This window comes from Diplotaxodon limnothrissa, linkage group LG19, assembly GCF_057381915.1.
Source record: "Diplotaxodon limnothrissa isolate DT_005_m linkage group LG19, D_limnothrissa_male_GT1.1, whole genome shotgun sequence".
NCBI classification, from domain to species: domain Eukaryota; kingdom Metazoa; phylum Chordata; class Actinopteri; order Cichliformes; family Cichlidae; genus Diplotaxodon; species Diplotaxodon limnothrissa.
This window is the reverse complement of record NC_140614.1, coordinates 24,555,454-24,580,132: the sequence shown is the minus strand read 5'-3', so window position 1 is coordinate 24,580,132 and position 24,679 is coordinate 24,555,454. Positions and strand designations below refer to the sequence as shown.

Sequence of the window (24,679 nt, the reverse complement as noted above, 5' to 3'; positions counted from 1 at the left end):
AAAGCTGACAGTGTTGTTGGATTTTACCTATATTTTTGCATAGGAGATGAGACTGTATTTACCACACAGGGGTCAAGGGGCATAAGCAAGACCTGGAGTGAAGACATTGTTCACTCTGGCAGCCAATATTACAAAAACTGGCATGCGTTGCTTGTGGCTAACCTTTAGAGTAAGCACAGTGAGGGAATAAAGGTCGACTGTGAGGCAGCTGCTCCTTCTTTGAGGAAGGGCCAAACAAGCTGTTTGGTGGGCATTATGGAAATGTGTTACACAGTGATGTAGATGAATGGTGGAAGACAATTTTGAAGCATACTTTTGCAACTTCTCAGAATTTTTGAGAAGACGAACACGAACAAAACACTATAAATCCCACTAAAGCCCAAAACTTATAATATGGGCTTTTTAATGTGAAAAACAAAGAGGTGAGAGAAGCTTAATGTGTATGTGCTTTTGTCTGTAGTTGAAAAATGCACTGGCACGTGGGCACATCTGTCATATGCAAATACCGCTTCAAAGTCTGATTTTACTTTAGTCATCTTTGCACAAATTACATATTTATTCAGCTCAAAACGGCTCAGTTCAGACTGCAGTTTCTGCTTCTCGTTAAAATTTATGAGAAACCTGAGAAATTGAGCAGTCTGGATATTCTGCTCACCAACTTTCCATCCTGGATTTATCCAGCTAACAGTGCTGAAGGGCAGATTCCTGCCATTGCTTCTGTGCTTTTGTGCCAGAAAGACGTCACTGCATTGCAAGTGAACCGACCTTGACTTTAATGATTCTGCTCTTGAAATTGTTCAGCACGACTACAATGTCGTCCGAGTCCGCTGGAGAGTCTGTGCCGTCATGGCTGCAACAGAAGAAAGAAATGATAATGAAAACATTAGAAGAGAGATTTTCAGATTAATTTATAAAACCAGGAGCAAAGAGGAGTGGCTGACATTTAATTTATATGTGACAGAATATAGCCAATTCTGCACATTATTACCTGTAAATCTTGTAGATTTCATCAGAGCGCCCTTTCCTTAGCTTCAGGATCCAGGCGCCTGGGTTGGCTTTGAGCTGAAAGTAACCCTGCAGAGCAGAACAAAGGAGATTTACAATTTCAGGCTGAGAGAATATTAATGTCTAGGAAAGTAAAAAATATGTTATTTATCAAGTAGAAAAGCATTAAAGTATAACAAATCAAAGCTGTGTTATAGAGAGGGCCGTGCTTTGAAGCGATTACCAGGTTTGCCATGACGATAGTGTCCACGATGACGGGCTCAGACTCGGTTCCCAGGGTGAACTGAAGGCCACGTGGAGGCTGACCCGAACTGACGTCAAAACAATGGCCCTCCAACAAAAGGTGCTCCAGCTCATACTCTGCCGCTACAATATTCTCCACCTGCAAACACGGAAGCACAGCCAAGGAAAGTTTACTTCATGCAGCCCGATATCAGCGCCCAGGGGCTCCACAGACACACATTAATAATGGTTCCCAAATTAGCTGAAGGTCTCAATGAGGACTGGACTCCAAAATGTTCAATATATAAGCTACTTATATTATCTATATGTTGTCCAGCCAGGTGAGTTACTGAAACAGCAAAATTAAAGAATTAAAAACAAACAAACAAGCAACCCTGCCTAAAAACAGATGTACTGCTGTACCTCCTGCAGGTAAATGTTGTCCAGATCATATCGAGTGTGCACAGACTCAACCATCCAGCTCTCGGGAGTGTTGAGGTTTAGAGTGAAGAGTGGAGACTGGGGCATGTCCAGGAACTTTGCTATAGGCCCAGGAGAGAAACTACCATCAGCCTGAAACGCCACCTCTGGCTCTAGGACGTAACGATAAAAACTGGAAGACAAACACACAAGCAGAAAGCAGGTGAACTTTTATATGGTGGAGGAGTCTTTATACCACGTCCTGCCTGCTTTAACAGAACAATCCTGACTTATAGTAAGTGCCATATGCACATGAAGCAACATCAAAAGATTCAGGAACGGTAACAACTTGTTAGCAGATGTCCATATTATTATAAACCTGCATAATAATATGATATTTGATGATTCTGTACTTTAACTAAAGGATAAATGAAAAGTGATGTGGGAGAGGAAATAGAAAGACCATGAAGGTGTTACCAGGATGTACAATTTCAGCATGGAGTACAGAAACTGCTTGTTTTCTCACCTCTTCAGGGGCATTTCTGACAGCTTTGACTGGCAGTTCATGAAGACACGCAGGTTGACGTTTACCAGCTGCTTTATAACCTGCAGGAGGCGCGGCGAGAAAGGTGTTACACAGAACAAAAGCAGAACACGTTGGAAATAAATCAACTGGACATACAAGCATGATGGATCACAAATTCAAAGGAGTTATCACAGATAACCTACCAGAAGAAGAGGAGCAAGTTTCTGAGCTTCTCTGGTTACTGGATCTACCACGGCAACAACATCAAAATATACATCTCCCTCTTTGGGACGAATCTTCACAGCACTGCCAGCAAACAGCAAATCAACGAGAAAATCAAGCAAACAAAACCTATTTAAGATCCTCCTGCTTTCTCCAGAAAGAAAAGCAAACAAAAAAACTTTAACCGACCTCTTCAAGGTCTCCCTTCTGAAATAAACCATCAAATCACCCTTGTGAAGTACTCACTTTTTAAACCTCTCAACTCAATAAAGAAATCTTGCTCATCTGATTTATACACAGCTGTACCTGTAGCGGTCATCTGCAAAGCCATACTCCACACGGGCTTCTCCTTTAGGCTGAGACGAGAGCAAAGCGTCCACCTTCATCACAAGGTCGCTGGCCCTGAGAAAAATGAAGTGTTAGTGCGACAAGAAAAGTTCATCTGTAAACTTCTTCTTAGAGGAGCCTGAAAATACCTGTCCTCCTCGATTCCAAAATTCTGAACTTTGCTTTTGATGCGCTCTCCAGAAGTCTTTAAGATGATGCTCTCCAAAAGCAGGAAGTCGTCCTGGTTAAACACCTCCGCCTCCTCCAGCGGACCTATGATCTGTCAAGAAGAAAACAAAAATACTGACTGAATAACTACAGCAAATGTGGGTAGATGGACATTTTTGAAATCAATATAAGCTATATTTGAACCTATACAACATCTAGGGCAGGTTTAAAATTTCTGACTCACTCTTCCGTTGCTGATAACTGCTCTTTGTCCTTTCTTCAGTTTGAGCACATCTCGACAGTAAGCAGCGTGGGAAAGCAGGAAGTTGAACTTGGAAGCCTCATACGCACTTTTAAACAGTGACAAATCCATACCCTGAAGAAAAAAACATAGATATTTTTGTAGGCAGCTGACAAAAGGACAAATTAGGAGTAAAAAAAACTAGGATGGCTTAGTGCCTTTGCACTAAGCCACTAAGCCATGATCCTGTTTAGATTCTGTGTGTAACCCTCTCACCCCGACAGCGAACTCGCCGACGTCGACACCCTTCTGCAGGGCCGCAGCGGTCTCTTCTTTAGCCATCTTTGTGATGAAGTTCTTGGCATTATTGGCAGTTTGTGTCTGCATGGCGGACCAGATTGCTCTGGTGACGCGGGTCGTCTCAGCAGACACGTCAGCTGACGGGTTGTTGATCATCCCCAGTCGGACGTTGTTGCTGGTTTTCTGTTGTACAAGAGGGGAGAGATGGTAAGCTTCTGCAGGCTTTAATGTTCTGACCGTCTATAAGCTAAACTCCACATGAGTATCACTGTAAAGGAAACTATGATACACAGAGTGGACAGTCTCAGTTTTAAAACTGGTTCACCTCTTTTTAACAAGCATGTGCATTTATTTGGTTAATGTCACAGACCACGTTTCATTGCTTTGCATCCGTGTTTTTCTTTGTGCGAAGGAACACAATTACTTTTTGGCATTCTGCCTTTTTGCTTTTCTCTCCTTAAAGTTCTACAACAATAAAGTCATCACTCTTGTGTCTGCACGCAATGATGCTATAGCGAGCTGCACATTAGCCTAGCTGTGTATAAAAGTCTGCAGCAGCCACAGGCTGCAGAATAAAAACATCAAGTAGTAGCTTTATGTGGTGGTTAGGTCACATATCCTTTGTGAAAAAGCAACTTTTGGAAGGTATCAGAATTTGTTTTATACAGTTTACTTGACATCAAAAATTGTATAACAATTATTTTAAACACAGCTCATTTCATACCATGTGTTTGATGGCGTCATAAAGGAGCTGGCGTCCTGAGGGTTTGTCAAAATCTCCCACTACCCAGAAAGTCACAGGACGAATGTAGGCATCATCTGACAACCACAGAAGAAGAAAGACACGAGGTAAGAATAAACAACCACAGTTGTGCTACAGATCAACTTCAGTGGTATTAATGGTGTTGGCAAACAAAGATAATACACTCACTGGCCACTTTGTTAGGTACGCCTGTTCACGGTTCATTAAGTTCAAATTTATTTATAGCCCAATATCACATATAGAAGTTCAAACAGCTTCACATAAAAACATCAAGGATCAAGGTCACTTATATCTAAAAAAAACAAACAAGCAAGCAACTCATCAGAAATACATACACACACACACACACACACACACACACACACACACACACGCGTTATTTACCATACAGACCATAGGAATAGAGAAGAAAGGTCATTTAAGTGACTTTAGCCATGGGATAGTTGGTAGTGTCAGACATACTGGTATGAGAGTTTCAGAATCTGCTGATCTACTGGGATTTAGAGAATGTAGTCAGAAAAAGAAAATACTCAATAAGCTGCAAATTTCTAGGTGAAAATGCCTTGTTGATGCCAGACGTTGTTGGAGAATAGCCAGATAGGGTAACAGTAACTCAAAAAACCAAGTATGCACTATGCAGAACAGATTCTCTGAATGCACAACATGTTGAACCTTGAAGCATATGTGCTACAGCAGTGGAACACCACACCGAGTGCCACTCCTGTCAGCTAAGAACAGAAGCTACGCCCAATGAATCAGGATGTTGCACAGCTCAAATCATCTCAAACTGGTTTCTTGAACATCGCATGACCGCTCTACTCAAATGAGCTCAATCCAATAGATCACCTGTTTGATGCCATCGTGTTGATATGGACCAAAAACCTCTGAGACTCACTTCCAGCACGTACAAACAATTAAGACAGCTCTGAAGGAACCAGCACTATCAAGCTGTACCTAATAAAGTGACCACTGAGTGTTAAAGTGCTGCTCTCTGCTCCAAATTTTGCTTCCTTATCACACCGTTCAAACTTTTCATGCAGTTTCTTTGAAATCATACTGGGTGAACTATCATGCTCTCCCACTGGAACAAACAACGTTATAGTGAGCAGTTACATAAACAAATTTTGGTACTCATGCTTGGAGACTGGTGTACAATTATCACATGCATAATTATTAGTCATTTGTGTCCTTTGAGAACTGAACACAGATGGAGGAGTGGTGGTGGATTCACAAACACGGTGCCAACAATGTCGTTAACAGAAAACTGAAAAAAAGAGCAAGTGAGTAGGAGGGGGAATAATGTGGAGAAAAAGGGTGATTACCATGCCTGTTGGTGGTGGTCATCCCTGATGCAGGGAATTTAAAAACACATGAATAAGAGGCGGAAGTGGAGGAGGAGGAGGGGACAGAAGGAGAATACACCAGGAGAGAGTTTAGCTTTGAAATTTTTTATCTTCACAAGTAACAACAAGAAAAAAAAATCCACAGGCATGCTTTTCTACTCAGTGATCAGATGCCAGAGTGCTCTTACCTTTCTTTGTCATATAGTTCATGCTGTTGGCCACAGCTGTGTTCTTCTCCACTGTGTCTAGCGTTGAGAAGCGAGCGTAGTCATCTATGAAGTAGTTATCTGCAAAACGAGATGAAAAAAAAGGAGTAAAGTATCGATTCTGGAGCAAATGTTTTTATAATATACAAACTTTTGATTACATCATATCTGTACTGCAAAAAACGCCAACAAAATAATAATCATCAAATAAATAGAAATAAATAGTAGCAGTAATGGTTGAAGAATATTTGGAAAACTAACTGTGCTTCTACATGAAGCTTTGAGTCATCCATGTCACAGACAGCACATTAGTTTCTGAGGATGATCTAAAAAAAATTGAAATTTAAGAAACCCTCATACTTACTGGTATCAGACAGATCCAGGTAGGTTCTGCTGGTGGACAACACTCTGGGGTTGATTCGAGGAACAACACTGGGCTGGTTCATGATGAAGTCGACGACATCGTGGTCTGTAGCCAGCTCGCCCTGCGAGTGACATGAGAGGAAACGTGCGAGGTTAAAGTAAAAAGTCAGAGTCGTCGCTTTAGCTGCAGAGCTGACAGTCATGCAGGAGGTCCTTCTCTGCAAGATTTCCCTGCTCACAGTTTAAAAAGCACTTCTTAAATGTTAATGGCCTTTCCACTGCAGTTACGGGTGCTTGTTTAGAAAGTTTTCTCTGAATAAGTTTGAGTTAAACATTAAAAAAAAGAAAAGAGAAAAGGTAGGTAGGATGACTAATGCTATGCTGACCAGTAAGACTTCTATAGCCACCAAATTAAATGCTGCTTGCTGTGTTTAAATTCCTTAGAAATCCTTTGAAAGAATCAATTCAAAGATTTGGCTCCTCTGTGTGATGGGCTGACATTAAAAGAGGAAAAATGACAGATGGCATGCTCACAAAGATCCTGCTGAAAAGAGAATTTGTTTTATGACCTCAAAGACAGACAGTGTACTTTAGCAAGTTTACTTTATGGTGGCTTAACTTCTGCCTTTAATTTTACACTAAGATTTTGTAGCAGGTCCAGGAAAGAAAAACCTAATTAAAAGAAAAAGGACTGACAAATAAATATATCTTATGAAGTACTTTTTAGAAAAAACAACAACACATTTTTATTGTTAAAAATGAGAATAGATTTGAAGTTTGCTTGTGAAATTAAGGCAAAATGCAGTTTTCTGCATATTGTTCAAAATAATACAAATATAAAATATCAAAAGATGAAACTGAGATATATTATTGGTTGTTTTGAATTAAAGTCCAGCAACAGATTTTTTTTTTTAGAAACTGTGACTGATGCTCTAAAACCTGTATTTTAGAATAACCCTTAATAAAATAATGATATGGCAGATAATGAGCTTTTATTGTAAATGTGATTGTAACTGACCAGGTAGACGGCCCTTTGGTAGAATGAGGTGGTCTCCAGGATTTTCTGCATGGTGACAGTTTCCAGTTCATCCGGGTCCAGCTGTTCACGCTGGTAAGGTATCCCGTTGTACATGACCACAGGCAGCGGGCCTACTCCTGTTTGCTCATAGTATGCCCGTCCTTCCTGAAAGGGAAGAAAGAAAGAAATGTTATCTGGTTAACCCTTAATTATTCGGCTCTGCAGTCAGTTTTAGGTGACCACTTTAAAAAGGCTGTTCTATTTCTCTTTTAGAACAAAATCACACTTAATATTCTTGCATCTAAAAACCTCTTAAATACATGATACTATTGTACAGTTGCTGCAATTCCACCACATCCCAAATGTGCTCTACTGGATTGAGATCTGATGACTGAAGGTCATCTGAGTACAGTGAACTCATTCTCATGTTCAAGAAACCACTTTAAGATGATTTTATCCTACTGGAAGCAGCCATCAGACGACAGATACTCCACGTCAGATTCCTTTTCTTAGCTGACATGAGTGTGACGCAGTGTGGTCTTCTGTGGTTGCTGCTTCAAAGTTTAACATGATGTGCATTCAGAAATGCTCTTCTGTATACCTTGGTTGTAGCCAGTGGTTATTTGAATTACTGTTGGCTTCCTATCAGCATGAAGCAGTGTGGCCATTCTCCTCTGACTACAACAAGGGTTTTTTCTCCTGATGCTCACTGATTTTTTTTCTCTCCTCTTTTTTCAGACCATTTTCTATAAACTCCGGAGATGATTGCGTGGGGAAAATCGGAATAAATCTGCAGTTTCTGAAATACTCAGAGCAGTCCCTCTGCCACCAAAAAACATCCCTTAGTCAGAGTGACTTAAAATAATCTTTCTTCCCATTTCTGACGCTCAGTTGAGTTGGTGCCGTGTGATTGTCTGCTCAGATATTTGTGTTTGTGAGCAGTTTAATGTGTGTACCTAATAAAATGACCACTATTCATCCACTGATGAATTATCAAACTACTCTTGAGTTGCTCAGTTATCCTTTTATTCTGGTGCTACATACAGCTCTTTTGACTGTAATTGTACACTTAGATTTGCTGTGTTAATAAAAATGTAATTTTAGATTAATAATATGAACAGAAAAAACATCCTGCTCGACTCACCTTCCTGTTGCTGTCATAGCTGGAGTCGGCTCCGAGGACACTGCTGACTTCGACGTAGGGAAACTTCTTCTCCAGCACTTTAACTACATCCCCGACACTCAGCCGACCACCAACTGGCACACGGTTAAACATCTATAAGAGGGAGAAGAGAAGAGAACGGGATGAACAAGTGGGCAAGGCAATTTCATTTGTATAGCACACTTTCAGCACAAGGCAATTCAAGGTGCTTTACATGATTAAAATAAAACAAAAAATAAAGCATAAATCACTATAAAAGTAAAAAACAAGAAAACATTTACAAGAAAGCATTTACAATAAAACAATAATCAAGACAATAATTTATATTAAAAATTAAAACAAACATATAGAGAGCCATAATAGGATCAGTTACTCATAAGCAAGTCTAAATAAGTAAGTTTTAATTTTAGACTTAAAAGAGTTCAGTGTCTCTGCTGCTTTGCATTCTCCCGATAGAGTATTCCAGATGTGAGGAGCATAGAAACTAAAAGCTGCTTCTCCATGTTTAGTTCTGGTTCTAGAGACGGTCAATAAACGAGAGCTGGAGGACCTAACTGATCTGGATGGTTTGTACCATGATAGCAGATCCCTAATGTACTCTTGTGCTAACCCATTCAAGGACTTATAAACTAATAAAAGCACTTTAAAAAGTCTATTCTCTGAGCTACAGGGAGCCAGTGTAATGACTTTAGAACTGGAGTAATGTGCTCCATTTTCTTGGTTCTAGTGAGAACACGAGCAGCAGCGTTCTGAATCAGCTGCAGTTGTCAGATTGATTTTTTGGGTAAACCTGTGAAGATACTGTTACAGTAATCAAGGTGGCTAGAGATAAATGCATGGATGAGTTTTTCTAGGTCTCCTTGTGTCATCAGTCCTTTAATCCTAGAAATGTTCCTCAGGTGATAGAAGGCTGACTTTGTTATAACTTTTATGTGGCCCTGGAGGTTCAGGTCTGAGTCCATTGTTACACCTAAATTTCTGGCCTGGTCGGTAGTTTCTAGTTGGACCAGTTTGAGCTGATTACTGATATTTAATCAATCTTTTTTGGGTCCAAAGATAAGTCAGTTTTGTTATTGTTCAGTTGAAGGAAATTATGAGACATCTAGTTGTTAATTCGCTCAATGCATTTATTAAGAGTTTGGATAGGTTCAACATCACCTGGTGACATTGAGATATAAAGTTGAGTATCGTCTGCATAATTGTGGTAGTTAATATTATTGGTGGTTATAATCTGGCTTAACGGGAGCATGTAAATGCTAAATAAGAGGGGCCCGAGGATGGAACCCTGGGGGACCCCGCATGTGATTTCTATATTTTGTGATGAAAATTGGCTAATTGACACATAGAAGTTTCTATTCTTAAGGTAGGACTTGAACTAGTCGAGTGCTGTACCAGAGAGTCCGGCCCAGCTCTCTAGACGTTCCAGTAATATATCATGATCAACGGTGTCAAACGCCGCACTAAGGTCCAGTAGTACCAATACTGTGGATTTCCCACGGTCAGTATTTATACGGATGTCATTAAACACTTTGACAAGGGCTGTCTCGGTGCTGTGGTGCCTACGAAAACCAGACTGATAAATATCAAAGCGGGTGTTCATTGTGAGAAAGCTGTTTAACGATAAATGGAAGATTAGAGATTGGTCTGTAGTTTTGCATTAATGTGCTGTCTAGGTTCATATTTCTTTAATATTGGTTTGATAACTGCTGTTTTTAAGGCTTTTGGGGAAGACACCTGATAGGAGGGATGCGTTAACTATTTGGATCAGGCAAAGAGTAACAGAGACACAGATTAGATAAAGTCTTACAAAGGTCTTTTTCACTTCCTAGTTTCTGTGAACAATGGACTCACCGACATGACGGCTTCAAATGCATTCTGACTGTCCACCTCTTCAGTGATGTAGTTGTAGGCTCGGACGAGTGCCACACCGGCATCTTGCATACCATCTATGTCGTCTTCATCAGACACCACAAACACCAGCCCGATCCTAAACACAAACACGGAGCAAGTAAGCTTCCAAAAACAGTTAAAATGCAGAGCGTGTGCTGCCTGCTTCATCAGTATTCAAACAAACTGACCATCCCAAGATGCCACATGCAGCGCGGTATCAAAGGTCTTCCAAACATCCCTGACAAAACTCTTAAATTAAAAATGGATTTTTAACTACACATTTCTACTGACTACCAATGCTCTGCAGCACCTCTTTTATTTTATTTATTTATTTTAGTTTTCTGGTTACTGTACAGCAATAAAAAAGTGATATGTTGTGCATTCAAATTCATAAAAGCTGATAATTAATTCCCAAGAAAATGTCCAAAAAATGTATACATCTTGATGACAGAAACACCAACCTGAGGGGTATATTATTAGCATAAAACATCTCTGCGACGCTCAGCAGTTCTACAGTGTTCTCCTGGGTCGGATCCAGAATGATCACCTGCAACAGATGCGTGTTAGCATTCATCAGAAAAGCTTCAGACCTATTTGGATTCACAGGGGTCTGATTAATAAACTGCGCTCTTACCAGATTGTGAAAGTTCTTGCGGATCTGCCTGATGACTCCAGGGAAAGTTGGTCTGAGCAGCTCCTGCACGTTGGAGGGCCATGAGCTGTACCTGTAGTCGGTCTCCAAGTTGTTAATCCACTAAAAAGGAGAATGCAGTGAAGAGGAAATGGTTTAAATTAAGTTTAAAAACAAGAATGAGCAGACAAGAGCCAACAAGAAATTACTTTTTACTGCTAGCGGAAGGAAAGCACAACGATAATTTTGGAGGGCTTGAAATGCCTCCAAATTTTTTCAAATAGAAACTTGATTGCACAACAAAAATCTTCCAAACACAACACATTTCTTTCCAAGCTTATTTTGGTTAAGTCCCTCATTTGCTGCAGCATTCAACAGTTAGTTATTAGGGACGTGTGTGAACACGGACACTCTTACACTGATGGCCGGGCTGCGGATGTCGACGGCGTAGTCAGAGTCGGAGGGCTGGACGTTGAGCTTCAGGATGTCGTGAATAAAAGGTGTCTCGATTAGCAGGGAGCGCAGACCCTCCATCACCCGGGCCTCGCTGCGCAGCACTTCAAACACACTGCAGGTAGCAAAGGACAGAGGCGAGTTAAGTGGTGCAGTGTGTGTGTATTGTAATCAAGAATTTGAGCGTAGCATCTAGACTGCCTTATTATCTGAAAGAGATGTATAAGTAGAGCTCATTATTTTCAGTTTTGATCTGGCTTATTTAAATCATTAAACAGCAGGTAAGATGTGAATGTGAAATCAGATTTTAAAAACATGACAAAGAAAAAGCAACAATCTCCGTTATTATACAGTCTCACTCTCAACTTATTTTATCGATTGGTCGAGCACAACCTATTAATACCTAATACAAGAACTAATTTTTTAATATTCCAGTAAACCCAAGAATATCACTTGGGTACAGTTTTCCATATGGAAGCATTTGCTGCTTCTGTGACTATCATTCAAATCTTTTCATGCCCCGTTTTAGGCCCAGTTGTCTTAACATTCCCAGGTCTTAAGAGCCCAAACACACGCACACACACAAAAATCTTTAATTTAATTTTACTTTACATTTTGTTCTAAACAATTGTTAAAGTATATAATCAGTCAAGCTACGGTCTTGACTGATTATATACTTTCATTTGCAAAAGGTTAAAGCAACACAGATGCATTTCTGTGCTGTAATTACTGCAAATTAGATGCTCAAAATATGGCTTTTTATGTGTACCTGAAGATGTCCTGTGCGTCCAAATCTATATGCAGCCCGTTGATGAACAGCGCTGAATCCCCGGGCTGCAACCCCAGAGTTCCTTTGAAAAACTATGGAAAGAGAAACGTCAATATGACTAAATATCCTGTTTGTGTCAAGCTCCCCATTCAACACCAGCTGAGCAGATCACCACGCTGTGAGGCAAACAACATCAAAACCAGCCATCATGTAGTCAATTATACTGTAAAACTAGAGGCAACAGTCAACACAAAGCCACAACGAGTCACGTTGACAGCTCTAAACAAGCACTGACAACTCTGTTCAAAATCAGCCTGTTTAGAGCAATTAAACCCCACACTAAACAAATCTAATTATCAAAGAAGGGGTGTGTAAATGTGTGTGAATATGTCTATGAGAAGAGACCCGCATGTGTGTTTGTGCGTCTGCACAGGCAAAAAGAAAGCTCAAAGTCGTTCTGGCACAGTCAAATCTCATTACAGAAAGACAAAGACATCAGATTAATCATACTCCAGACATTGCAATTACAACAAGACATGATTAACACAAATATTGTTCATCCCACTTAAATTGTGTGAGTGTGTGGATGCATGCCTGTGTGTGAGAGAAAGACAAAGACGTGTCTGTGTGCGAGCAAGTGCACGTGTCCAAACTACTTCAATCAATAATCATTTCTCGCTGTAGGACTCTGCGCGCCTGCTGAATGAATCACCGATTCAGTAATTAGGACGTTTGTCTGCTCAGCCCCACCATCAGCCCGAACTCCTGTCTGCACACCAAGATAATGTGAGCACAGCTTCAGGAGAGGAGACCAAGCAAAGGAGAGAGAGAAAACACTGACAAGAAGAAGGGGTGAGTGCCTATTCCACTAACAGGCGAAGCAAAACACACATTGTCAAAAACTGAATGCTTTCAAATCAGATGATGTTTACAATTGATCACAAAGTAAAAGGTAAAACAAAACCAGGAGGGGCAGTTTCATTTTGAGAGACAAAAGCTACTTGATTGTGGATGTTTGCAATAATGCTGTATGTCTCGGTTCGTCCTCTTTAGTGGATTAAATTGGTAAACAGCTAAAGCTAAATTATCCCTAACCACTAGAGGACACAGTCTGCAAGATTAAAAGAATAAGGATCCTCGATAATGGAAAGACAAACATAGGACAGATGATGAAATCGAGCAGTTTGAAAGCAGATGATTTAGTCTTAGCCACTGAACTGCTGAGCTAAAAGTTAATGATTCAGGCTGATCAAAACTCAATTTTAGAGTTTTTTTTACTCTCACTTTGTGAGGGGCAGCCAATCACAAGAAATACTGCTTAAAAGGGGAGCAAATCTATAGGGGAAGGAGCTAAAGTGACGTCTTTCAGACAGCGGATGAACTGAGCAGCTGCACCAACGCCCACTATAAGATTTATAAAGGTTATTTTGAACTGTGAAGCATACAAAGCTACTCCAGGGAAGCCCAAAGAATAAAAAATTTCTGATGGATATGAAAAGATCTCACTTTATGCCAACGAAAAGGTCTTTGAGGCACAAAAGAAGGAACCAGAATATCAATGATGTAGCAGCTTATGATCCACCAGAATTCACAGGTTATTGTAAAATGTAAAGTTCTTAATGAAAGGTCTAGGTTTTGTTGTAACTGGTAAAATCCACCGAGAAGTCAGGGAGGATCACAAACAGCCATAAGGGGGACAAATTAATCTTGTTTCACTAAAATCACACTAATATTCTTTAAAGAAGCAGCAGATCTTGTGAAAACGAATATGACCTTCATCTTGCACCAATTCTTGTGAATTGTGGAGATATGTATGGACAACAGATGCTTTGCCATCACATAAGCCTATCAGTCCTTCGATTGGATGAGTCAATAAAAAAACAAAACAAAAAAAAGAGCCTTGTAACAGCCTCGTCATCCGGTCTTTGCAAGAAGACAAGAAAAGCTTGTGTCCTAATGAGATTTTTATGTGACATCAGTATTGTTTTTTCCCCAAGTCACACAGCAAAGACGTTTGACATCAGAGAGAGGAATATAAAGACTAAAGACACTGACACATCGTGTTGAGGTTGGGATCGGAGGTAATGTTGCATAAATTAAGTCAGCTTAATTCATGTTGTAACAATTACATGTGGTTTCTAAACCTGAAAATACCTGAAATGATCAAGTCATTTAGTGTTAGTCTAACAAGCACATGAAGGCCTATTAACTGCATTCATGATGTTAAAAGAAAGTGAAAGAGACTAAAGGGTTCATTTTCATCTTTAACCAAAAGCAGAAATGTTTTCATTGTGTTACAAAAGGGCAAGTGGGAAAAAATAGAAGATGATCAAACATGTACCTTTTGATTCTCGCCAATCTCTTTACGGATCTCCGAGTTGACCACAGTTTTAGTGATTGACCTGGGAGAGAAAAGGAAGACTGAACTGTGAAACTGCTGACTATCCAAAATCTACACAAACCAAGCTTCTTATTGTAGTTACTGCTCGTGTGTGTGTATCTGTGTGTGTTTTCGTTTCTCCTCTACCTGGCCTTGGTGGGAAAATTCTGACTGAGGTCTTTCATAACATTGAGGGCATCAACAGCAGGAGCAGCAAGAATGCGAGCAGCTGTCTGGAAACTCAGATCTGTAAAAGAGAAGGTGGGTGGATGTTCAGGCAGGCGATGAGGGTCAGAATGGGAAAGAGATGAGTGGAAAAATTAGTAAGAAGAACAGGAAACACAGGAAAAGAAGAAAAAAGAAACAATGATCATAATTAGAAGACATGTGAGCACTTAGACATAAAACAAAGACAAGGGCTGCTTCAAAGATCGTTAACTTACTCTTGATTATTTAAAAGGACTAAGGCTATATGCTTGCAGCTCTGTACAACACAGACATTTCATATGGGCAAATTACGATTCACATTAAAGTGTCGATGCTGAAATGTTTGTGTTGAGCAGGAATAATGTTTATGATGTTCGCCACCTTAAATTGATATAAACGCAGATATACTTATCATCACGTTAATTTGTAAGTGTGGAAAAGATAAAGGGGTGTATGGAGCTTTGGTGTGCAAGGAGGGAAGAGAGCAGTGAGGATTATTTCAATGCAGTGAGCATCTCTGTAATGGTGTTGTAGTCTGTGTGATTATTAGCCTCTGGAGGTCTCCCTCTCTTTGTAAACAGGCTGAGCTAATGAGCCCCACAGGGTTAGGAGATAAAGACAGACGCCCACATGACAGTCTGACAGTCGAGTTCAACCTCCTCATCTCCTCGGAGCCTTTATTTGCCAAATATAAAAGCAGCCGAATGCTCACATCCTGATTACACCTACTGATAGGCTGACCTTTTACATATGGAAGCGTTTTCTTTAAGAAACATAAACATAACAGATGAGCTGGAGCCAATATAATTTTTTATTTGCTCGATAACATCAAAAAGAAAATGACAAAATTAAAAAGTATATGTGATTGCATCTGTGAGAGTGAGTTTGAACTGTTAATCAATATATGATGTCATCTTAATCAATGCTTTTATATTGCTGCAGACAAAGCTTTCATGTCTTCAAGGTATTATGGCTCAAACGCATCAAGAGGACAGTGATCGATTGCAGTCGTAGATCAGAGATCGATACAGATACATTTTCAGCTGCTAGTTTGATTTACAGGTGGAATGACATCATGGTTAAAGCAACAGAAGACAACTGGAGAAGCCAATGTTAATTTATTTTCATTTATTCCTGATCAAAGGGTTGTTGAGACAGAGAATAGGAAAGCGTTTTTAACTTTCTAATAGTTCAGGAAACTCCCATGGTTAACAGATGATTTAAACAAATACAGTATATGTACGGTGCTAGCATGTGAAATTACAGATACAGTTTATTTTCTCTCATATAATACTGTTTTGAGGTGGACCCATTTCTTGGTCCACCTGTTTGACTCGCATTAACCAGTCCTCTACCTATAATGAAAACTACTACCAACTAGTTGGTAATAGTTAAGCATATTGGGCATTTTTTCTATTTAACACATGTTAGGAAATCCCAGAAAAGACATGGGCTTCTAGGAAGCACAGGCTGACTGCTTTTACTGTAGGCGGCGATTATGTTTTCTGCTGTCTGTAGTCACTCCCCAAAGGCCCATTCTGTGCTAGAAAAAAAAACCTTGAAATGATCTTTTTTTTCCCCCCATTTGTGGAGTAAGGAGGGTATCTTTAAAATGATTGTGTAACGAGATATTCCTGTGAAATTGTAAGAACGTCAGAGGACGCTCTGGGTCAGCTAACAATTGATTTGAATTTAATGGGTATGAGGACATGGGATTTTTCCCATCGGATAATTGTCTTTGTCAGCCATAGCTATGGAAGTAATAGATAGAGAACGAAGTTCAAGTCCTGCAGGTATATTTGCAGGATCATAAAATTGATTCTCTGAAAAATTAAGTCACAGGAGCAATGCCCACAGGTGTTATCTGTAGATTAAGAGGGCCTCACAGTTTATTTTCTGCTAGCCTGTCAAGATGTTGACTCGGTCAGTTTTGACAAGTTTGTTTCATTGTGCTGTATCATTATTTATTTACACGTGTAATACCAGAAACAGATACTTCCTTACAGAGCCTGTTCATATTGTCAAAACCAATCACTCAGAAGGAAACTGCAAACACAGAAAAATCTGCTGATGTCTGAAATAAGACAATTAAATTTGGAAAGAGGCCCACCTTGCATTTGCCAGACTTTCAGAGGTGCCATCTCGTTGGTGCTTTCAACTAAATGCTTCCTCAATTCTTTAAGCTGTTCCTTGAGCTCCGGGTAGAGGGTCCTAGTGAGAAAGATGGACAGAATGCATGCATCTGTTAAATGACTTAAGTGCTAATTAAGAAAAAGTTGTTGGATTCACAGATTGATTTGATTATTTCTGGTTAGTTGAGCACAGATGTGGTCGGTGCTTCAAGACAGGAGGAAAAACAAAGAAAAAAAAAAAAAAGAAAGGCTTGGCTGAGAGAGTGTGGTGCAATTCCTGGACCTAATCCAAGCTTTGAATTTTTATCATAGGCTGACACAGAGTCACTCACTTGAGTTTGCCAAAAAGGAATCCCTGAACCTCATCCACTGGATCATTCTCTCCGATCATTGTAGCATTCACCTCCGCCCCTGAAACCACAATCAATTAACTCGATTTTCAAGTCAGGACTCCTCTGGGATTACAACACTGTGGGCATGTGTGTATCGACTGTGTGTCTTCCTGTGAGTATGTACACCTTGGACTTGTGTGTCATCCTTTGCTTTGTACTCCTGGCTTTTGATGGCCAGCTCCACTCCATACCCGGACAGATACACCTTCTTTCCTCTTGACTTCTGCAGAAGAAGAAGAAAAATAAGAAAAGATGGGACATCACATGCTTATAATTGTGTCACACACAGAAAACGCTTAATTGCAATTAATTGCATTTGCAAACAGATTAAAAGACACAGTTATGCTAACCTGATGACAAAACAAAAAATTTTTTTTTTCTTAATGTAAAAAGCTCTGTGAACGTTCTTGTGTTCCCACTTGTAAAAAAAATAAATCCCACTCACATTATAAATGCATGTGCTTGCTGACTATCTTCCATGTGCAGACAACCAGCTTGCTAAGTACTTAAGCCACTAACTGTCCCTGGTCTGGCCCCAGAGCTATATGCACAGAGTAAGAGTTAAATGTTACAGCCTTTCTAGTGCCCAGGACTTCCTGCCTGAAAGACAGATGGTGAGAATAATTTAGCATAATCAGGGGGAGGAAAAAAAGAAAAACACTATCAAATGGATTTGCATGTGAGGGGAAAGTAATCCAACTTGAGAAACTTGCAGTCTAGCATGAGGAACTGGAGAAGCTCTTTTCATCCCAGGTGTAAATGAGGACCGTCTTAAACTGCAGATTTTTTTTTGTAAGACGAGGATAAAACACGGGAGCCCAAAGTAACTTTGGGATTTCACCACATGACTATAAACCAACTTACACTTATAAAACTATTCCTGACATGGAAAACATTTGCTTTATTGATAATTTCACATACCGGTAGTAGTGACCTAAATACGCTCAATCTCAAACTATCTATTGTGATCTTCTCATTTAAATTATATTAGAAGTAAAGCAATTCTTACAGGCAGGTAGTGGCGAAGCACGTAGGTCACCGAGCCTTCATTAACTTTGGATAGAATGACTTGGTGAAGCTTCTGGAAATCTGCCGTCCCAAACTGGGCGTAAAGAATCACAACAGGAGCATCTGGATTTGAACCTGGGTATTTATGATCACCTTTAAAAAGATATGGCTTTGTCCTGGAAGAGAGAAAAAAAATTTAATCTTAATAATATAATTCGTAATCCTTTTGCTTTAGATGTATGTGACTTTTTTTTACCTTTGAGGTGCACTTTTTAGGAGTGCCTCTAACTTCTCTGCATCACAGGTCTTCTCTCCGTGGATGCTCAAAAAAGCTGAGCAGCCAGAAGGAGGAGGCTCAGTGGACGCTATCTAAAAATATACACCCAAGAAGCATAATCAGTACTAATATCATCCTACTCACATGTATGCTCAAGCCTTCAAAACACCTTTAAATTGCCCTGCTGTTACCTGTTGGAAGGAGTGTACTGTTGCAGAGTAAGCTCTCAGTGAGAGTGCGAACTTCAGCATGTTTAACTGGACGGAGCTGAGCAAGGCACTGGCTCTCTTCATGATCAGATCATAGTAGGCCTGATCTGTGTCTGTGTGGGGACAGCAAATGTGCACACGTAAGATTTCGGTGTGGTCTCGCCCCTCCCTAGAGGACCTATTACCCTTCATATTTAATTACTGTAATCTATATTAAATAGCTTTGCAGAATTCACAATTCAGAATAATCCTTTTTTATGTTACACTGGGCTGTGAGGCAATAACCACAGATCTTATCTCGCTTCAGGGTCACGCTCCCTGCAAGCAAACTTTCTTCTAATTCGCTGGGCCTCACAAACGGAAGGTCTGAACAGCAGGTGGACGGGGCTGCTGTGCTGAGAGAATATCTGTTCTCACTTACAACATAAGGTGCCATAATCAAAAAAAGGAGAAAAAACTGTGTTCAGAGCAATCTGAAGCCTGAGTTTTCACTGGGATTACTTGCACAAGCGCTGACCTCAATATCTGACCAAATTTAATATGAGTAACCACCACTGGTACAGTATATATAATAAAGAGAATAAGGAAAAGCATAATAGGTCCCCTTGAAATTGTGTTACAGCAGTTCTGGTCTAACTGAGATACACTTTTTATTGTGTTATTGCTCCAACGAGTATGTGGCTAAAACCCCGACAATGCAATTACTGCCAAGATGCTGCATACACATCATAAATTCAGCTGCTCACAGCGCAGAAACTAAAAGTGAAATCTTGTCCACAGAGTCCAAAGTTTTACTTTACCGTCATGCTCTCCTTCTATGTTTTGATTGGCCTCTACAAAGTCCCAGAACTTCTCCTGGCTCTCCTCTGCCATGAACTCACTGGGGAAGGAGAATATGAAAGTGGCGGTCTCATAAGCTGGAAATGCATAGTGTCAGCTACTGCAAACAGCACAACACCTAAAGCCCTTAATTATTCACAGTCTTCCTCAAGGACATATCAGTGAGACAGAAGTGTAGTTTAAACTCACTTAGAGGACAGTCACATGAATGACCTCAGAACACTGATTTATCTATTATCTCCTTTTGAAATGTAATTTATATGTAATGCAGCCAAAGTGCTGCTCTCTTTGAGCAGTGCAGTGTCATACCTGGCCTCCAGCAGCAGCGGTGTATCAGCCCATTTGGTTGTAAGAGTGGTTGTGACAGCCTTTGAGTCCGCACCCCCAGATGCGACAGAGAGCAGCGAGAGCAGCACGATCCACAGAAGCCACATCCTCAAGCCTACACCTGAGGGAACAGAAGAGTTGGGAAGTGAGGCTAAAGATTTCCACATTGCTGTTAAAGTCGAGCTCAAAATAAACAGTGTGAATGATAGTATCATCCCGCCCATTGTGCTATGCGGTAGTGAAGAACGGAGCCCACTCAGCCACCAAAGTAGATTATAATGTTATCTGGCTCTGTACGAATTGGCTGAACATCTCACTGCCAACAGAGATAAAACACAGAGGCAGATCCTAACAAACTACAAGCTCAGTGACCACAAAGATGCCATTGAAAGATGAAGACAATAAAAACATGGAAACGGAAATACAACACAATATGTAGCCACTGTCAAACCTTTAATAACAATAAATCATTTCCTTTAACAAATTCAGCTCTGTTTATGCAGATTTCCAAGAATGCAGTTAATTATCTCTCAAATAAAAACATACAGATATAACATACTACAACTACTGTGTATAACCAACATATATTATTAATTGTATATTAATAACATTTAGTTGCTTACACTCTGTCCTAATGCGTTGGTGCTACTGTTTGCTGACACTTTTATATACTAAAGATGACCTTTGAATTGAACATATTTAAACCTTGGTTTTCTTCATGGATGGGGCCATATGGACTTAGGGAACACAGGGATCAAATGAGGCCGTCTATGTGCAGTTCTAACCTTTGTACCGTGGTGCTTTTTTTTTTTACCTAGAATTTGCTTCAAAAGACCCTCCGTAGGATACAACATCTCAACTCAGAGTAAAAGCTCCTGAAACAAGGAAATGTTTCAAAGAGACCTCTGAAGAAAGAGCAACAGCGCTTAAATAGAAAACACATGTTGCCATTTTTACACATTTTTGCTTATCATATAATTTCATTTTTGCTTATCATATAATTTCATTTATGCTCTCATGAGTTCTTGCAAACAACATTTCCAAATGATATTATTTTTAGCAACTTATATTTGGATTTCACCTTAATTAAACACCAAATATTCAGTGGCTGTAAGGGCACTGATTTTAACATAATTGGTTGATTTTATTGTATTTATATTGCACAGCAATATGACAAAAATAAAGTTAGCCTTCCTGAGCAAGGTCGATTTAAGTCCCCACCTCACTCGTTTATTGGTCACAAGCAAAAGGATGAGATGGTGGATGCAAGTGGGAGAAATGAGCTCCCTCAGAAGGGCGGCTGGGATTGCCCTTAGAGACAGGGTAAAGATTTTAGTCAATTGAGAGGGTCTCAGAGTAAAGCCACTGCTCCTCCACATTGAAAAGTGCCAGTTGAGATGGGTTGGGCATCTGATTAGGAAGCCTCCTGGGTGAGGTGGGTATGTCCTACCAGGAGGAGGCCGTGCGGTAGTCTCGGGACACACTGGAGCAACTATATCTCTCAGCAGCCCTAGGAAGGCCACGGTGTTCTCCCGGATAAGCTGGAGGAGGTGGCCTGGATAGGAGGAAGTCTGGGTTTCTCTGCTCAGGCTGCTGCGCCCGCAACCCGGCTCCGATAAACAGACAACAAAATAAATAGATGGAAGGAGTTAGTTCTTCCTTTGCGGTCTTTTTATGTTAGTCTGTTAACTAAACTACACGCAAAACTGTTTCAGTAGCAAGGACAAACAATTCTTATATTTTAATGGACAAAATGAGCGTTGTTTTTGCCTTTGTATGTATTTGTAAGACCACAGTATGGTGGGTGAACTCTAATTTCTGACGGCACTGAACGATCCATTATTCAGTGCCACAGGGTGTGCATAACAGGCTTTTATCAGCTTTCCACTGAATAATATTGAGATCTGATCAAATCCTGTTATTAAATAAAAAGTCTGCTCAAACAATAAATGGTTCCAAGTTAGTCATTTAAAATTAAAATAAACAAAATTAATATTATTGTTTTACACATATGTATGATTATGTGGTCTAGACTTTATAATCATCTTAATAGTAGGACACATTGCGCTGCTTCAACAAGTGTAGTGTCAGAAAATATCCTTAAGACTCCTTATTAACATCGTGATACCGCCTTCAGCAGTGCTGCCGACAACATAAGGCTTGCCAGGCACAGTAGGATACTGATAATTTGCTAAGAAATTCAAACACGGTTGTGAAGTGTTCACCTAAAGCAAGGTACCAGATCATCTCCTCAAGCTGTGCAACTGATTCTACATGTTTGACTACTTAGCAATTATACAAGAATACACATAAATTAAATATTAAAGAAAAGAAACACCTGGTCATTATTTATCACTTCATGGGAAAAAAACTGTAATTAATCTAAACAAAGCTGGATTTTTAAACATTTTATTCCTCATATTATGCAGAATCATTTACCTGTGCAAGTTTAGCTGCAAATAACATAACACAATGCTTCCTATTCACGATTGTAAAAGTTATATTAGTTATATTTTATCGTATGTTAATATGACAATTTTTCTTCTTGCTTTTGGGATGCACAGCTATTAACCACACAGCAATGTCAGACCTTGCCGATTACCGTGTGGAAACAAAATAACATTTACCAAAGGTGGTGGCTGAGGTTTACTTTTTTTGTGTCTGATCATTTTTTGCCCTGGATCAGAGCTCAACAAAGACAAATAAACAGCAATGAAAAATTAATGAAATAAATAATTAATGCTGGTATCAGGATCATCTGTCAAATTTAAACATCGGTATGATGCCAGGTTTTCCATATTGTTGCATTTTAGAAATATTTTTTTAGGAGTTCAGTATTTAGAACGGCTTAAAAAAAAGCCTTAGAGCCTTTAAAGGCCTAAAGAGGATGCACCAGTAACCTTGTTTCTTTGTGTTACCTGGCTCAATAAACTCTAAAAACCTGGTCAGAATTAACAGGTATCAAAACAGCAGTTATCAGCTTTGTCTACTAACCTAGACCTTTCGCCTCAGGCTCTGTGCATGTTCACATATAGCCTGATACTATCAAGTATCATTTCACTCTTCTTCCACACAAAATTGATCAATCGAGTGCTGCCTACTTCAGTCAGAGACATTATTACAGGAACTGGTGATAGAGATCTCCAAAGAATAGACTATAAATATATAATGACAAAAGCCAGCACCAGTAAATGTAAATGTGTCCTGCCAGTTCATCTTTACAGCTGTTCAAATGCTTTTAAACACAAATATCTAATAAGCCAATCACATGACAGAAACTCAATTAATATAGGCATGTAAAGTTCTTCCCCATTCTGATGGCAGAAATGAGGAAGAAAGGGAATAAGACACAAATTACCACTGGTTGTAACCAATGTATGCAGAAGAGCATCCCTGAATGCACAAAACATCAAACTTTAAAGCAGGCTGGCTACAGCAGAAGGTACACAGTGAAAGAATGGACCCATTCTGCATCCTATCAGTGGTTCAGGCTGGTGGTGTTGCTGTAACTAATCCAATATCACAGTAGTTGGAAGTTATCTTGCTATGGTCAATAATGATACTCTGCCTGGTAGAAGGGGCGAGTGTGTTTTTTGGGCCAAAAGGGCGAGTTCAAATACCCTACCACAAAACAACCAATGGGTAGTGAACCAGTGGTTATGTATAATCTGCTGGGTACACTACACTTCATTGAAAGACACCTGGGTGACCAGCAAGTCAAACTCTAAATAACTCTAAGATATAAGGTCTGAGAAGACAAAAAGAAGAGACAAACTGACGAGGAGGAAATGCATGAACTCTTCATCGCCATATCATAACGTTACAGATTTCTTTAATAGTGTTACGCTTAATTACAGCAGAGCAGGATGCTGAGGCTGTAAACAAAACGTGCCATCATTTCTATCCAATGGGAGAGTTCAGCGTGGCTCATCCGTCCAATGAGTGCACAGTTTGGACATCCGGGCTGTCTCAATGACAACCCTCAGAGCTGTCATAATAGCTGTAATCACGAGTTAACTGCTAATTGTAACAAACACCTCACACGTTCAAATTTTACTGGTTTAACCAGCTCTAATGTCTGCTATATTTACTCTTCAGAGCCCATTCAAAGCCGGAAAACTCACGGCGAGCTAGCGCTACCTGAAATTAATGCTAGCTAACGCCTCCCGCACAAAAGCAAAACTGCCCGATTGCACCAGTTTTTGTTTACTTACACGCACAAATTGTCAAATTCTGTTGAAAAGACAATAAACAGCCTTAGCTACAAGCGTATGAAGCTCCACAACACAGAAAATTAATGATTTAGTCTCACCGAAGCCGGCTCGGTAGCTTCCTGAATTCATGATCCGCTGTGGAGTGGGCGGGTCCTGACAGGCTCATTAGGCAACCACAATGTTGCCTGTTCAAAATTACTGAACCTCTCAGCAATAAATGATTAACTAATAAGACGTGCCTTAGACGGTGAACTGCAAATTTCGCTGATAATTGATTCACTAATTAAAAACAAAGACTGTCAAAATCCTTTTTCTTTTTATATTTATTATTATTGTTGTTGTTAGTGTTGTTGCCTAAAATTATTTTCCTGATTTAAGTAAACTATGTGAAAGGACATTATTTTTTAAAAGTGTAAGAAGTGAGAAGCAGAAAATACATAATTTAATAAGCCGTATTATTAAAACCACTGACAAAAAAAGCAGCACCCACTTAAAGATATTTGAAAAGAAAGTATTGCCAGCTCTTGGCAATAGCACTAACCAAGGACTTACCATTGTCTCTTTTAGCTTGTTTCCCAATGGTCAGAGGTGGGAAGTAACAAAGTGCTTCAGGTAACAAACACTTTTTAATACGGGCCTGACAAAGGGTGTAATTATCTTAGAA

General features: G+C 39.8%; 1 protein-coding gene across 2 annotated transcripts in view; it reads right to left on the bottom strand.

Annotated features, from left to right (window-relative positions):
- Positions 1–24,167, bottom strand: part of uggt1 (UDP-glucose glycoprotein glucosyltransferase 1) — a 31,118-nt gene extending 6,951 nt beyond the window's left edge. The window contains exons 1-32 of one of the 2 annotated variants that reach the window (XM_085343687.1): positions 24,114–24,167; positions 19,784–19,922; positions 19,435–19,514; positions 18,617–18,747; positions 18,405–18,517; positions 18,150–18,324; positions 17,267–17,363; positions 17,081–17,159; positions 16,727–16,827; positions 14,557–14,656; positions 14,371–14,431; positions 12,030–12,121; positions 11,225–11,375; positions 10,811–10,930; positions 10,638–10,723; positions 10,138–10,273; positions 8,269–8,400; positions 7,125–7,289; positions 6,108–6,228; positions 5,726–5,824; positions 5,517–5,540; positions 4,156–4,250; positions 3,408–3,614; positions 3,135–3,266; positions 2,872–3,002; positions 2,702–2,797; positions 2,377–2,479; positions 2,174–2,253; positions 1,651–1,840; positions 1,229–1,387; positions 989–1,074; positions 766–850 (exon numbers count right to left, since the gene is read on the bottom strand). In XM_085343687.1, coding sequence (XP_085199813.1) covers positions 766–850; positions 989–1,074; positions 1,229–1,387; positions 1,651–1,840; positions 2,174–2,253; positions 2,377–2,479; positions 2,702–2,797; positions 2,872–3,002; positions 3,135–3,266; positions 3,408–3,614; positions 4,156–4,250; positions 5,517–5,540; positions 5,726–5,824; positions 6,108–6,228; positions 7,125–7,289; positions 8,269–8,400; positions 10,138–10,273; positions 10,638–10,723; positions 10,811–10,930; positions 11,225–11,375; positions 12,030–12,121; positions 14,371–14,431; positions 14,557–14,656; positions 16,727–16,827; positions 17,081–17,159; positions 17,267–17,363; positions 18,150–18,324; positions 18,405–18,517; positions 18,617–18,747; positions 19,435–19,514; positions 19,784–19,922; positions 24,114–24,144 — 3,597 coding nt within the window. In that variant the 5' untranslated portion in view covers positions 24,145–24,167. The remainder of the gene's footprint in view (positions 1–765; positions 851–988; positions 1,075–1,228; positions 1,388–1,650; positions 1,841–2,173; positions 2,254–2,376; positions 2,480–2,701; positions 2,798–2,871; positions 3,003–3,134; positions 3,267–3,407; positions 3,615–4,155; positions 4,251–5,516; positions 5,541–5,725; positions 5,825–6,107; positions 6,229–7,124; positions 7,290–8,268; positions 8,401–10,137; positions 10,274–10,637; positions 10,724–10,810; positions 10,931–11,224; positions 11,376–12,029; positions 12,122–14,370; positions 14,432–14,556; positions 14,657–16,726; positions 16,828–17,080; positions 17,160–17,266; positions 17,364–18,149; positions 18,325–18,404; positions 18,518–18,616; positions 18,748–19,434; positions 19,515–19,783; positions 19,923–24,113) is intronic. The other variant, XM_085343688.1, reaches the window with a different exon arrangement.
- Positions 24,168–24,679: the final 512 nt, after the last annotated feature.